At 38.0% G+C, this 16,724-nt stretch overlaps 1 protein-coding gene across 1 annotated transcript; it reads left to right on the forward strand.

The window, feature by feature from the left end:
- The first annotated feature begins 7,979 nt into the window (after positions 1-7,979).
- On the forward strand, positions 7,980-16,437 carry UTP23 (UTP23 small subunit processome component). Its single transcript, XM_003256142.2, has 3 exons — positions 7,980-8,267; positions 11,956-12,130; positions 13,216-16,437. The coding sequence occupies exons 1-3, from the start codon at positions 8,080-8,082 to the stop codon at positions 13,600-13,602; spliced, it is 750 nt and encodes a 249-aa protein (XP_003256190.1). The 5' UTR covers positions 7,980-8,079; the 3' UTR covers positions 13,603-16,437.
- The last annotated feature ends 287 nt before the right edge of the window (positions 16,438-16,724 follow it).

The raw sequence follows: 16,724 nt of genomic DNA on the forward strand, positions 1-16,724 counted from the left end.
ATTTTAAAACATACACACAATTTGAACTAGATGAATATGAAAATATAAAATATTAAAATGTGTGGGGCACAGATACATCAGTGCTGAGAAAGAAGTTTATAGCTAACTGCCTACATTAGAAAAAGGAAATGTGTCAAATCCATCATCTAAGCTCTCTAACATCCTAGACGAATAAGAATAAAATAAACCTGAAGTATGCATAAGAAAGTAAACAACAGATTGTAGCAGAAACTGAATATATTTAATCACTTAAAGATGGTTGGTCACAACAATTAAGTTGTCTTTCTGGCCTCCCGTAAGGAAGTTCAATATTGTGGGTATTAATTTCATTGTGGATATTTATTTATTATATAAAATAAATTTATCCTGTATTCGCAACAAGATGTTCTTCATTCTCTTTGTCTCAGAAACTAATGTTTTTAGCATACTTCTCCAATTGCTGGAAATATTTCTAATTTAGTTACAGGCAAAAAGAGAGAGGCTGATGAGGGCCTTCCAAACTAAGCTGTGGGTGCTGCCCATGTGTGATTACTGCATGGGGACAGGAAGCAGAGGATAGCCTGTCACACCTGAGTGAGCAAATAAAAAATAAACAGTCTAACTAGTTCAGCTTTTGTGGCATAATAACTCTACCCACTAGAAAAACACAGCCCAGTAAAAGCCAGGCTGGGACCATTCCATGCCTCAGAACCACCCAGTATTGGAGCTGCTTTCCCTCACTTGGCTAAGACACTTAAACCCCTTTCAATGCAGTAAAATGAGTCAGGACACCAAAGATGAGCCCCTAAATGCTGTTAAATGTCATTTTATTACAATAGAGAGTGTTAACTTACAACAGAGAGTATAAATTTGGGGGTTCACCTGGCTCGTTCTATATTCAGATAAGCCAAAAGATGTGTGGGGTGTGTGTGTGTGTACGCGCACGCACACGCACGTGCTTGCCGTGTCTTACTCTGTTGCCCAGGCTGGAGTGCAATGGCACGATCTTGGCTCACAGCAGCCTCCACCTCCCCAGGCTCAGGTGATCTTCCCACCTCAGCCTCTCACGTAGCTGGGACTCCAGGCACACAGCACCAAACTTGAGTAATTTTTGTACTTTTTGTAGATAACCAGTTCCACAATGTTGCTCAGGCTGGCCTCAAACACCTAGGCTCAAGTGATCCTCCTACCTTGGTTTCCCAAAGGGCTAGGATTATGGGTGTGAGCCACCATGCTCAGCCTGCCAATTTAAATTATTTTAAACAAGAGGGAAATATATGCTATGATGGATCTGGATGTCTAGAGAAGGGCATACTCCAAGTGAAGCAGCATAAAGATTCCAGTTTCATTACTTCATGACTCTCTGGACTCTGTCTCCTGCAATGTTTGGGTTCTGACCAAAGACCGGCTACCACTATAATCTCAAGCTCTCAGTAGCAATTGAAACAATACACTTTTTGTTTTGTTTATTTCAAGGAAACCTCTCCCCCAGCCATAGAAAAAAGATCTTGCTCATTAGCCTCATTGAGATCAATTTAAGTCATAGGCCTCCTTTTGTGTACACGTGTGAAATAAGACTATGGGAGGTTATACTTTGAAGAGCTAGGTAATTTGTTCAGTGTTATGAAAGAAACTAGAGAGAGTATAAAGTTGGAGCCAATAAAAAGAAAATAATAGTCATTTACACATAAGAATTAGCATGTGGTCATTTTCTATATGTTTGCTAAAATAATAATAATTTTTAAAATGACATTGGACTTTTCATCCCAGTATTTTGATTCACCACTTACCAACTAATATTTAAACAAAGTAATCTTGCAGTAAAAAAAATTTGAGAGGATTGTAAGAGTGACTTTTATTTTGTATAATATCATGTAATTAATACTTCATATTGGTGTAATTCAATTATAAATACTAGACTTTGAAATAATATGCCGGGCGCGGTGGCTCAAGCCTGTAATCCCAGCACTTTGGGAGGCCGAGGCGGGCGGATCACGAGGTCAGGAGATCGAGACCATCCTGGCTAACACAGTGAAACCCCGTCTCTACTAAAAATACAAAAAATTAGCCGGGTGTGTTGGCGGGCGCCTGTAGTCCCAGCTACTCGGGAGGCTGAGGCAGGAGAATGGCGTGAACCCGGGAGGCGGAGCTTGCAGTGAGCCGAGATCGCGCCACTGCACTCCAGCCTGGGGCACAGAGCCAGACTCCGTCTCAAAAAAAAAAAAAAAAAAAAAAAGAAATAATATTCTACTAGATTATTGAAAACATGTTTAATTTCTTGCCACCAGGAGTTCAGTTTCTGCCCTGAGTCCTCCTGCTGCTTAAAAATATATACAAAACCATGAGTGAAAGAGTTGTCTTCAACATTTTGTTAAATATAAATAAATAGTGTTTTTTAGAAAATCCTTTTAAAGCTGTAATCTGACATAATTTCCAATCTTTAAACTTCTTTAAGTAACAGTAATAATATTTGGTTACCTAGAGTAATTTTATAAGGATTCATTAATCTTCTAAAGTGCTTTGATAGATTAAAATGAAAGACCCATTTAGTGTGAACTTCTCTATCAGTTTGAATAATAATATAATTAAATTTCAAATGGCAGTTTGCTTTGCATTGCAGTAAAATATGTTTGCCATTGGTACTACTTCTTAACTTTTTGCTCTGCTCTACCAGTTTTTATTTTTATCATTTAAATTAATGCCATTAAACATTTTGTAGTAAAATGCCAATGGAGAGCACTATTTAAATCTGTTAGAGACGGGCTGGGCGAGGTGGCTCACACCTGTAATCCCAGCACTTTAGGAGGCCGAGGTGGGCAGATCACTTGAGGTCAGGAGTTTGAGACCAACCTGGCCAACATGATGAAAACCTGTTTCTACTAAAAATACAAAAATCAGCCAGGTGTGGTGGTGGGCACCTGTAATCCCAGCTACTCAGGAGGCCGAGGCAAGAGAATCGCATGAACCCGGGAGGCAGAGGTTGCAGGAGCCGAGATTGCACCACTGCACTCCAGCCTGGGCAACAGAATGAGACTCTGAAAAATATACATACATACATACATACATACATATATACATCTGTTACAGAAATAATAAATTCCTTTCCATTTACCTAACATGGCAGTATTTGTTCTAAGTATGATTTCATCTGAATAAATTACTACAGAAAGCAAACTTGCTAGTCTAATTTTATAGTTATCTGACAATAGTCATCTGATAACTAATGATGGGCACTTCCTGTTTACTGTCTAGTTTAGAAATATCCCCGAGAAACAGAAATCTCTTGAAATCATTTTCTAAGAGACAGCTTCTCCTTTGTCATTTGACCTGAAAGAAGAGCTCACTGATACTGGCAGGACCGATATACATGAATTCTGCTTGCTTTCATTAATTGACAACTGGGTGACACTAACATTTCCTTGATGTTCCTTACCCAAGCAGCTGGGGCTCTTCATATTTGACTAACTTTTCTCAACAGTAGATATATCCCACTGACATACCAAATTCAAATCAAATTGTTTATACTTTCAAGAGAAACAAATGTCAAGACAGTTTCTATAGTATGTAAAGAAAGATTTGGTTTATTTAACTTTGAAGACTTTCTACCTTTTAGAGGAAACATATAAACTAGTATTTTGAATCTGTTCAAAGGAAGGGCAACTGTATTGACTAACATCAACTAACATCAAGGTCTCATCAAACATATTTGTTCATATAAAATTATGAACAAATTCTGGCAAGTAGTTTTAACTTCCTCTATCAGTTAGCATTGAGTTTGGCTACATAAAAAATAAACTTATGATAACATTTTTTTTAAACCAAGGTAGAAGTTTATTTTTCTTCTCATGTAAAAGAAGTCCAGAAGTAGAAAGTCTATGTTTGGAAAGACAGTTTCACAGTTGCAAGCGATCCAAGCTCCTCTTATCTGCTTTGCCAGTGTTAAGTGAATGACCTCCATTCTCAAAATTACCTCATGGTCTAAAATAGGTTGCTGGAGTTAAAGCTATCACATCCAAATTCCAGGGAGTAGAAAGGAAGGAGATATAAAACCCAAAAGTGTCCACTGCTCAGCTAAGTTGACTTCCTTTAAGCTGGCTTCCCAGAATTCCATGCAACACTTACACTTACGTATCTTTGGCTAGAACTTAATCCTATGGTTCTACCTAACTGCACCGAATGCTGGGGAATAGGCTGGGTGCTGTGGCTCACTCCTGTAATCCCAGCACTTTGGGAGGCCAAGGTGGGTGGACCTCTTGAGGTCAGGAGTTCGAGACCAGCCTGGCCAGCCTAGCCAGCATAGTGCAACCCTGTCCCTACTTAAACATACAAAAATTAGCCGGGCATGGTGGCCTGTGCCTGTAATCCCAGCTACTTGGAAGGCTGGGGCAGGAGAATCGCTCGAATCCAGGAGGTGGAGGTTGCAGTGAGCCGAGATTGTGCCACTGCACTCCACCATAGGCGACAGAATGAGACTCCGTCTCAAAAAGAAAAGAAAAAAAAAAAAGAATTCTGGGGAATGGATTTGTTTATCTGGGCACATTACACTCCAGAATAAAATCGGGAGTCTACTCCTACAAAGAAGAGAAGAGATACTGGGTGAAAATTCATAGTCTGTGTCATATCTATTATGTTATATTTGGTGATTTTGTGAGAAATGTCATGCAGCCATTAAAAATAATGAATGAGAACTCTGCCAATTGACTTTGGGTAGATCTGTGTAGGGATTTCTACAGGATTGTTAGGTGAGAAAAGCAAAATGTATAGAATTGTTAAACATGATTCAATTTTGCATAACAGAGTATCTCTACATAAATATTAAATTGTATATATATGCATATGATGTATCAATATGTGAATATGGAAACATTGCAGAGAGATACATAATACATCATCAAAGTGTTATCTGGGCAAGGGGAGAAGAAATTACTATCTTTGTGTTGTTCCACTTGTTTTAAGAGGCATATGTTATTTTTGTAATTTGAAATACATAAAGTTTTTTGTTATTCTATTTTATTTGAAAGATTATTTTAAAAAGTGACAGCCTCCATATCTGACCTTTGTAACACCTTCTGACACATATAAAATTTCACAGTAAGGCATTCCATGATGGAGCCTATCCTAGGGAATCTTAGCGAAGAACCTCATAGGACCTCAATACAAAGTGCTTTACCTAAGTTGTCTTAAAATATTTATTTAGCTAAATTATTTATTTAGACAGTATGTTAGATAATGTTAGGAATAAATTTTTTTTTTGAGCTAATGGATGTTAACAAATGTTTATAAATATTTAGATATCAATATAAGGCAGAATAATATCACAATAGATATATTAGCTAAATTTTCTAACATTTATGAAATTAAACAAAATTATACTAACATTGATGAAATTCAACAAAGTAACCTTTATGAATTATATTTAATGTTTACCTCTTTAATTCCATTTAGGCCATGAATCTTTCATGAGAAAGTCCTATTTGGGAATTAGTCATACATTTCAAAAATAAATTATTCTCATGTCAACTTGGCTTCATCAAAATTTCATGAAGAAAAAAACTTCAAAATCATGTACAACAGCATAATATTATAAAACTACATTTGATCCAGACATAATAAAATGAAGAACATAAAAAATAAAGAAAAATAAATTAATCGCCTACTTACTCCAGCTGAATGTGGATTTCTATTTGGCGTGGAAAATGTCCAGTGGACTGACCTGAGAAAAAGGCTAAAAACTAGCAATGCTGTTATGAATTATTGTTCCTTCAGTATAAGGTCAAAAAAATTTCAATGAATATTAACTGTTATAATAATGACATAATTTTCAAAATAAAATTTCAGATTTAAATTTATATCCAAGTAGTTCATTCAATAATGGCAGTATTTGGCTTCTGCCTTGGTTGTGGCTAAATATTGATTTTCCATTACAGATCATTTGGCATCTAAACAAAAGTGTATTAAGTGGACCAATTAATAAAAATATCTTACTGGATAAACGATGTTTTATTACAAAAAAGGTCCTTCAGGAACACTAATGAGCATAATAATGACTTGGGGAGATTGTAATAAATGCCACTTCCTCTGTGAATAGTACCCCTCTCCCTCAATACTTACTCTGAATCAGAAATGGGCATTTTAAACAAGCATACTAAGAGCTTTTCTGCATATCCCAAGACCATGTTTTGAGAAACACTGCTGTAATAGAAAACTCTATTTTTTTCTCTTTTTGTGTTTTTTTAATTTAGTAGAGACAGGTGATCCTCCTGCCTCGGGCTCCCGAAGTTATGGTATTACAAGCATGAGCCACCATGCCCGGCCGAAAACTTTGCTTTAAACTTGATAATCACCATTATAGATCATCTTCATGTTTTCATAATGAAGATAGGGTGGAAACTGGCACTGTCATATACATAGAGCTTGGGGAAAAAAAATGTGCTGTAGTTTGGTAAATTAAAAAACAACAACAAAAACTAAGGAAGACTAAAATCCCTAGCGCCGCACCACATTTTTCTTAGTACTGAAAAGGCGCCAAGGAGCTGGTAGATAAATCTGAGGCTATTTAAGAAAAAATGTTTTAACTGTTTTACAAGACTCGGGTGGTATCTCGTTTCTCTGTCTGTGGTGGGCGCATAGTTGGAGTAGAGAGTTGGCATACAGGGATAAAAAGAGGATTCAAATTGAAAAGTACTGAGCAATTACACTCAAAGACCATGAATCCAACCCTGCAAAAGTTTTCATGGCTTCCAATTCCTAAATTCGTTTTAAGTTTAAATGAAAGCAACCATCTAAGTGATGTGCTGGGACTCAGGTCAGGGCTAACATTATAGATCTTATTCCAATTTCATAAACCCATATATTGAAATAAAACCCCAAATGCAAACAATGCATTCAATCACGTTGTAAATCATTTTCTGTGCTGGTTCTTTCAATCTTTAGCCAAAACTAGATCTGGGACAGATTCCAGGCCAGGACAAAAATGCAAAATTCCATACTCCCCATTCTTTGATTATTTTGCCTTGAAGTGGATACTCGACAGTTAGCCACGGGAGAACTTGAAATTTTCTGATTCATTCTCTTCATTAATCAAATTGACCAAGTAATTTTTAAACCTTCAGTCAGCTTTGTGCCTTCCTGTTATTGGCCCAGTATGTAATCTTCCTATGTCAGAGACTATGGACATAAAAAGAGTACTTGAAACTTATCTAGACCTACAACCAGTTTGACAGTGAGGAAGTTGAACCCAGCTTTCTTGGGGAGTTGCCCAAGATCAAACGTCTTGGGTTTGTGGAAGAACCAGGACTCAAAGGTTAGGAATTCTGACTCTAGGCAAACGAAGCTCTTGAGAGTTGTTCCAAAACACTCCGTGCGAGTGATTTAGGATGGTCCTAAGGCAGGAGGAAATGCAAAATGGTGGCACCCTTTGCCCTGACAAATGGTTCCTGAGTGACGTTAGTTTCTATGGTGGTGTAGCAAGAACATTTGAACTTCAGGCACGAAAACTGGGTTCCAGACACTAACAAACTACGTGCCCTTCGTGAACGTGCTTAATTTCTTTACGGGAAAGCAGCCAGTACAAACCTCCCCACTCATAGCTATCCAATATATCATTTCCTTCTTTCACTTGGGAATTACAAACATTCAGGGGAATAATGTAAGGTAAATCACTTAGGACAGTGTCTGGAACATATTAAGGCTCAATATTATCACTGACTACTACTATACTGCCAGTCTTTCAGAGAAGCTCTTGCTACGTGCCTCTGAAACGTAGGTAACACGCTAAATGTATTCCCGTAATTTTTTTACCGTGGCCCCAGACTGCGCATGTGCGCCCCCGTGCGGAATCGCGCACCCCAGCGGTTTTCCCGCGTACGCACAAGTTCCGCCCTAAGGGACCGCCCCTTTAAGCGCGGGGACCGCGGTGGAAGTGCGCGCTAGTCTGGACATGACGTAAACCAATGGGCAGGCCCGGAAGACAGGGGCGTTTGCTTCCGGGGCCAAAGGCACTTCATTTCCGGGTGAAACTGGCATTGAGGGTACTGGGGCGTGCGTGAGGCGTTTACTGATGCTTCCTGGTCCGGTGGCCTTGGTCCCGGTAAGCCAGGCATGAAGATCACAAGGCAGAAACATGCCAAGAAGCATCTTGGCTTCTTCCGCAACAACTTCGGAGTCCGCGAGCCGTACCAGATCCTGCTGGACGGCACCTTCTGTCAGGCGGCGCTGCGGGGCCGCATCCAGCTGCGGGAGCAGCTGCCCCGCTACCTCATGGGGGAGACGCAGCTGTGCACCACAAGGTGGGCCCGGGGTGCTGGGGAGGAGGCACAGAGGGTCCGTCGGGTGTTGTAGAGGCGAGGCCATTGCTCACAGACCTTCATTGCGAGCTCAGGATGTGCAAAACGCCCCGCCCACGTGGAGTTGACAGTTAAGTGGAGAGGTGAAGGTGGTCAGGCGAATACCTATAATAGAGGCAGATTGGACAGTGCCCTGTGAATATCACGTGTCGTTAGCCTGGCGAATGAGAGCACATTATAGCAGGGTGATGTGACTTCGAATCTTGATCCCAGCTCTACCAGCTCTGTGATTTCGGTCAAGTTGTTTAGCCTCTCTGAGCCTCGGATTCCTCATTTGTAAAATAAAGATGATAAATGCTTAGAAGATTGCTGTAAGCTCAAACGAGTATAGTGTACTAGAGCATTTTTCGGTATCTAAAGTGTACCCGTCTTCAAATGGTTGCTGTCATTCGCATAGCTTTTCTTAGTTTAAACCAAAATTCTTCAAGCCTCACAGTGAACCTATGAGTTACCATCTTTGATGTCCAGGGCAAAAAGTCAGTACTTGAGATTAAGGAATCTGCCCAAGGACATTTGTTTATTCAACTCCCTTTATTAAGTACCCCCTATATGCCACACACTGCTCCCTCATGGCCAGTCAAGTGCATAAGTCAGTCTGCAGTGTGTGTTTTTACTCTAGGTCTGATGTTTCCCCACTTCGTTGAAATGGGGGAACACTTAGGATGGAAGCTTGTCAGGATGAAGAGGAGAGAGGAGAGAATTGTGACAAATTTCAGGTAACATTTGAGCCCATTCACTTGTTCAATTCTGAGGGGAAGAACTATTTTGAATGACAGAAAAGAATGACACTTCTTGTTGTGGAGACCTCTTCACACAGAATGGAGTTATGAAACGCCTGGGAAAGAGGTTGCAGCACAGAATATATTTGGGAGTGAAACTAGGAAGAAGGCAAATTTAGTAGTTTTTTCATTGTAGAATATTTACTTTTAAAAAAGCAAAAAAAGAAAATTAAAATGACTCATAATACCACTACTCACGAATAATCACTGTTAACATGTGCAGTGTCATCCATCCAGTTCTTTATACACACTCACACAAGCACAAGAATGGACTTTTAAGCCAGGCAAGGTGGCTCACACTTGTAATCCCAGCTACGCAGGAGGCTGAGACAGGAGGGTTGCCTGAGTCTAGGAGTTTGAGGTGAGCCTGAGCAACATAAGGAAACCCCCATCTCTAACTACAGCCATAACAAAGTATGGGCTTTTTCTGTGTATAGTGTGTTAATAGTCTCCTTTTCCTTACATACCACTACTTAATGAACAGCTTTCTGTATTTGTTCAGAATTTCTCAAGCAGTGTCTCGGCTGGGTTACAGATACCCCCAAAGTTGGTTTATTTTATTTTATTTTATTTTTCAGGCAGAGTTTTGCTCTTGCCCAGGCTGGAGTGCAATGGCACGATCTCGTCTCACCGCAACCTCCACCTCGCAGGTTCAAGCGATTCTCCTGCCTCAGCCTTCCCAAGTAGCTGGGATTACAGGCATGCGCCACCAAGTCCGGCTAATTTTGTATTTTTAGTAGAGATGGGGTTTCTCCATTTAGATCAGGCTGGTCTCAAACTCCTGACCTCAGGTGATCCGCCCACCTCGGCCTCCCAAAGTGCTGGGATTACAGGTGTGAGCCACCACACCCGGCTGCCCCCAAAGTTTTGATCCCCTTAGTCTTTAGGGCTGTCTGACAAATCCTTCAGTAGTCTTTACCCCTGAATTGATTGCTTTTGTCTACAAGCAATTTGTCCATATACTCCTGTGTGCCATAGAAATATTAACATTTTAAATATAGTGCTATGATATTAAAAAGGTTGAAAAGTGCCACATAAAATTATATTCTACAGCAATTTTTCTAACAAATTTATTTTAACTCTGGAATTTTTCAGACAACTCAAAAGTAGAATAATATAATGAAACCTCTCTCCAGCTTTTGCAGTTACTAACATGGCCAATCTTGTTGAATCCCTTACCTCTCCTTACTGATGGGTTACTTTAGAGCATATTATTCTATCAATTCTTTGGCATGTATCTTGAAAAGATAAAGAAGCCTTTTAAAAATCAGGATTCAAACTAAATACATATATTACATTTGATTTATATGTCACTTACGTTTTTTTAAAAAATTTATTTTTGAACTGGAGTCTCACTTTATTGCCCAGGCTGGAGTGCAGTGGTGCGATCATGGCTCACTGCAGCCTCCGCCTCCCGGGTTCAAGTGATTTCCCTGCATCAGCCTCCCAAGTAGCTGAGATTACAGATGTGTGACACCACGTCCTACTAATTTTTGTATTTTTTAGCAGAGACAAGGTTTCACCATGTTGACCAGGCTCGTCTTGAACTCCTGGCCACAGGTGATCCACCCACCTCGGTCCCCCAAAGCATGGGGGTTACAGGCATGAGCCACCATGCCAGGCAGTTTTTAAAAATTTTAACAGTTTCCCCTCCCTTTAAATTTTGCAATTTATGTTTTTAAGAAATCAGATCATTCGTTTTTCAGTGGAATATATTTCTTGGCCACTAGTAGTTAGGTCTCTACAGAGTTTACTCATATTCAGGTTTGAAGATAGGTGGAGTTAATTGATGAAGTAGAACAGCAGAATGTTATCAGGCCTGGGTTTTATTTTAGGAAAGATAACTGCAGTGATGTGAAGGGTAAACTGGAGAAACAAGAGAGCAGAGGCATGAAATCTGTTTTGCAGTTGTTCAATCAAGAAGTAAGGGGAGCCTAAACCTGGGAGAGGAAAGGCAGGAACCCAAGGGTTCTCCAAAGAAACGTTACATTACTGAGATAGATAGGTCGAGCAGCTGATGGCGTAGGAGTATGGGTGAAGAAGGGTAGGAAGGTCAAATGTGATTTCTGATTTCTATCTAGGGTGTCTGGGAAAATAATAATTTCAAAGAGATAGCAAGTCTTGGAGGATAAATTTGGATGCAGGAAAGTGGTTTGATCTTAGACATGGTGAATTTGAAGAGTTGATGGCAGGATATCCACAGGCTGGCAGTACTCAAAATAGAGGTCAAGTCTAATGACTAAAGCAAGCAAAATCTTCTTAAAACAGAAAGATGATAAAGGATATGAGGCAAGAAAGAATCTGGCAAAGGCTGGCTAGGGTCGAGGAACTCTTATGACTTCATGTTTTTTTAAAAACAACTTGATGACGTGAGAACTTTTACTGTTCTGAATTGAAAATATTTTGAAAGTGTACCAATTTGTACTTGAAGCAGAAGCTTACTATGCTATGGTTGGGACAAGGATGCTGTTGTCAAACTGCAAGTCTTGGTACCACTTACTAGTTACTTGAACTTTGGCATGTTACTTGAAATCTCACAATGGGGTGCCCTAAAATAAGGATAATTTCAAGGTAAGCAACCTAACTTCATAGGGTTATTTTGAGATTAAGCAAGAATTTATGTAAAGAGCAATTTGCATGCTGCATGGAACATAGTAGGTGCTCAGTAAATTTTAACTGTTGTTCTTCCTACTTGGTAAATGCATTTTTCAAGTCATCTTTTAAAGTATATGGTTACCAGATGACAAATTTAGATTGTAACGGCATAGTTTTATTTTAAGAAAAAATTGACTATTGTTTTTTACACTTTATGTAAACAACTGAAATGTATCTGCTATAATTTTTCTTTTCAGATGTGTGTTAAAAGAGCTAGAAACATTGGGAAAGGATTTATATGGGGCAAAACTGATTGCGCAAAAATGCCAAGTTCGAAATTGTCCTCATTTCAAGAATGCAGTGAGCGGATCACAATGTCTGCTTTCCATGGTTGAAGAGGGAAATCCTCATCATTATTTTGTGGCAACACAGGTGATACTACTTTTAAAACCACAGGCAGTTTTAACCATTTCTATTTATACTTCATATGGAGCTATTTATAATCAGAAAAAAGTTAGAATGATTAGACTTTTAAAAATACAGGCTTCTAAGTTAATTTACAGTCAGTAAAAGCAATTGTCATTTGAGAATTTGAGGAAAACTTTAAGCATGTTGATATTCTTTTAGTAGTGGAAGGTTGGTTTTTTTTTTCATGATTCCTTTGTTTTGCTTTTTTTGTTTGTTTCTTGAGACTTGAGGGTCTCACTATGTTGCCTAGGCTCGTCTCGAATCCCTGGGCTAAAGTGATCCTTCCACCTCAGCTCCTGAGTACCTGGGATTACAGGTGTTTGCCATCATGCTGGACACTGGCAGAAGTTTCTTTTTTTAAAACGAGAAATTGTTGACATGAGATGTGATGATTTGTTGTAGGGTTCTTGAAGGGAGGATAAGTAGAGCAAAGTTCCTATATTCTGTTAATGTTTTTTCGTGTTCCTGTATTTCCTACTGTTTCTCAAAGTCATGGTTCATACTGCCTAAGACTGTACCAACAGTATGAAATATTTCAGGCTTTTAAAGAAAAATATTCCCATCTTCTTGAAGGCAGGAGAAGAGAGACTTTTGGGGGTGATAATAAGTTCACATACATACAGATTTGATTATCAGAATTATAAAATTACACAGAGGCAGAGCTGAATTTAGAATCTGAGTAGCTAATTACTACCCAGTTTCTTTTCCTTTAACCTCTTCAAGCATTCTGGACCCTTTCCAAAGAATATCTTAGAGTGGAAACAGGAGAAACCTACCTAACGCATTTACCTTTGCATTAGTTTGTAATTTATGGCTCTAGAATATCGATAAATCCGGTTCACACAGCTGCTACTAACACTGTGCTCCGTTTTTATGTTTTTCTTCCTTTATCATAAAATATACCCCCATTACTCAAATGAATAAGTGAGGCTTACTCATTTGAAAAATAAAATCTGTGATCTCTTTGATTTTTAATACAGTTCTTGAAAACCTATTTAAGGTACCTTAATTGACATTTGAACTAAATAATTCTGTTTTCTTTTAAATAGGATCAGAATTTGTCTATGAAAGTAAAAAGGAAGGCTGGAGTTCCTCTCATGTTTATTATTCAGAACACTATGGTTTTGGACAAACCTTCCCCCAAAACAATTGCCTTTGTAAAAGCAGTGGAGTCAGGTCAGCTTGTCTCAGTGCATGAGAAAGAAAGTATCAAACATCTCAAAGAGGAACAGGGTTTAGTGAAAAACCCTGAACAGAGAAGAAGAAAAAAGCGCAAGAAAATAAGTGGTCCCAACCCTCTTAGCTGTTTGAAGAAAAAGAAAAAGGCACCGGACACACAATCATCTGCTTCTGAAAAGAAAAGAAAAAGAAAAAGAATTCGGAACAGATCTAACTCAAAGGTACTTTCTGAGAAGCAGAATGCAGAAGGAGAATGAATCCTTTGGATACTTTTAAGGACATTCAAATGTGAAAATGAATTTTTTACAACTAGAAGTATTTATAATAAAAGACCAAACATTTTTGTAAATGAACCCATGTGCTTTAGCTAAAATTAATTATAAAATAAAAACAGTGACCAGTCTAGCCAGCATGGCAAAACCCCATCGCTACTAAAATACAAAAATTAGCTGGGCACGATGGTGCACAGTTGTAATTCCAGCTACTCAGGAGGCTGAGGCATGAGAATCACTTGAACCTGGGAGGCAGAGATTGCAGTGAGCCAAGTTCGCGTCACTTCACTCCAGCCTGGGCAACAGAGTGAGAACCTGTCTCAAAAAATAAAAATAAAAAAAAAACAAAAACAGTGAATGGGTTTAGGTGTGATGGTATTCACTTTACTTACTAAATGGTTTCGGGAGGTTGTTTCTCCAGGTAAAATTGTCGCCTCTCTGGTCCCATTCCCACCTTCAAACATTATATGCAGACAGTTTTAAAAAATCTTATAGTTCTAAAAGGCTTGTGACAAAAAAGAGGCAGTCCCTCTTTCACATTGACAGAAGAAACTTCCTCTTTCAATTCTAGTAGTTGAAGAATTTATATTTCCAAATTGTATGATTATACTGCTACTTTTTGATACATCAATTATTTATTGACTTCCTACTAGAAAGTGAAATTTTGCCCATTTATACTGCACCATTTTTCCAGTATATGAATATTTTACTCTTTGTACATCAGAAACTCAGTATTTTCATTATTATGACTAGGGTTTTTTTGTTTGTTTGAGTTCCACTTGTCCAATAAGGTTGATGATTTTCTTTTAGAAGTAAATGTTAACTTCAATAGCAAGAATTCAAAAATAATATTCTCTTTGAGATTGACTGTGAATATTATTGAAAAGTGTCTAAATTAGTCTGAGGATCAATGAGGGTCAATTCAGTTAGGAATTGAATAATGAAACCTGTCTCTCTCAATTCCCCCGGCAATTGTTTTAGTCATTTATCAGGCCAAAATTAAAATGTTTTTGTACTGCAAGATGGAAGTATAAAATTGGATAAGTGAAATCTTATCAGTAGTTCCTGATTGACAGCTTCTGGAGCCACCCTAGAGCAGTGATTCTCAGTCTAACATTAGGTTATCATGATGAGGTATGAGTAAATTCTTAATGGTTAAATGTGAGAGAGTTCACATTTATTCCCATAGAAATGTCATTCTCAGTTGAATTCAGAGATACTTCTTTGCTGGAAATTGGAATTATAGCTTTACACCAAGGAGTGACACGTAGATTAATCTGGCAAGCCAAAGTAGTGTTTGGATTGCAATGTCATGATTCTGTTTTAAATTCTTGACGGTAGAAACATTTTTAATAAGGAAGGCAAAAATACTGGAAAAAAGTGAATACTGTAGGTTTTGTGAGGAAAGTTAACATTTGTCAGTGACAAGCATTAAGGCCACCTAATAAAGTGTAGACAAAGTGATAAAGATACACTGATGATACTCATTTCAATATGCTAAAATACATTAATTTTAGGTATTACTCTTAATTTATTTCTACTTAATCAGTGCTATCTGATTACCTGTTAATAGCATCTAAACTGGAGAGCTGGAAAAATCCACTTTTATGAAGCAGTAATTATAGAAGTACTAAAAATTACAATATATTAGTTTAATATTTTGGCAGGGCGTGGTGGCTCACACCTGTAATCCCAGCACTTTGGGAGGCCAAGACTGGCAGATCACAAAATCAAGAGATCAAGACCGTCCTGGCCAACGTGGTGAAACCCTGTCTCTACCAAAAATATAAAAATTAGCTGGGTGTGGTGGTGTGTGCCTGTAGTCCCAGCTACTCAGGAGGCTGAGGCAGGAGAATTGCTTGAACCCGGGAGGCGGAGGTTGCAGTGAGCCGAGATCATGCCACTGCACTCCAGCCTGGTGAGAGAGTGAAACCCTGTCTCAAAAAAAAAAAGTATGTTTAATATTTTAAAACTGATTAGTCATTTATGTATTTTGCCAGTAAAATTACTTTAAAAGATATTTTAACAAAAGTCTCATATCCTTGTACTTCAGTTTTTTTTGTGTGTGAATAGTATCCCTATACCACTACCCCTAAAATCTTCATAATTATTTGCTTTATTTTTTCATACAACTTGGGGAAGGGAACCATGGGAGTATGCACATGGGATCATAATCCATTCTGTGGTTTGGAAAAAGAAAATGTTAACCTCTGCTTTAGAGGGTAGCTACTAGCTCTGTTGGGGATAAAAGTGTAATACATGCACTTTTGAACTCTGAAAGTTTGCCAGTCTGAAAAGGGGTGTTTCTGAAGACCACTGTCTTTTACGAACACTTAAAAATAAGTGTTTGCAGTTGTGTATGGGCACGATACTGTATTCTTTACATTTTTGTAGCCCTACAGCTACTTCTCATCCGTGCAAGTATATAAATTAAAACCAAGTCACTTTAGAACAGCTTTGGAACTAGAGTTTCAAAGGTAAAAGGATTTCATGTTTCTGAATCTGGGTAAAGCAAGATGGCTGTGATTTGACAGGTTTAATTACTAGTTTTTTATAGGTGGATAGAAATGAATAGTTTGGAGTCTTTAAAATGTTTTTAAAAATGTTTGCTTACTATCTCTATACATGACATTATTCCCAATTAGTTTTATATCACCAAGATATATATATGTATATAGGTATATACACATAGGTATATATACATATTCTATATGTTCTATATAAGAATATATTCCAATAAGAATATATTCTATATGGGAATATATTAGTCATTGATGTATTTTGCCAGTAAAATTAAAAGATATTTTAACAAAAGTCTCATCTCCTTGTACTTCAGTTTTTTTTTTTTGTGAATACTATCCCTATACCTATATTCCATACAGGAATATAGTCTATATATTCCATATAAGGATATATTCTATATATTCCATATAATCTATAAAAATATATATTCCATATAAGAATATAGAATGTATAATACACGAATTTGTACTGAGCAGAATGTGTCAATACATATTTGTTGAATGAATGAAAATGAAGGCCAAGTGTGGTGGCTTATGTCTGTAATCCCAACATTTTGGTAGGCCAAGGTGGTAGGATCACTTGAG

This window comes from Nomascus leucogenys, chromosome 16 (assembly GCF_006542625.1).
Source record: "Nomascus leucogenys isolate Asia chromosome 16, Asia_NLE_v1, whole genome shotgun sequence".
Classification (NCBI taxonomy): domain Eukaryota; kingdom Metazoa; phylum Chordata; class Mammalia; order Primates; family Hylobatidae; genus Nomascus; species Nomascus leucogenys.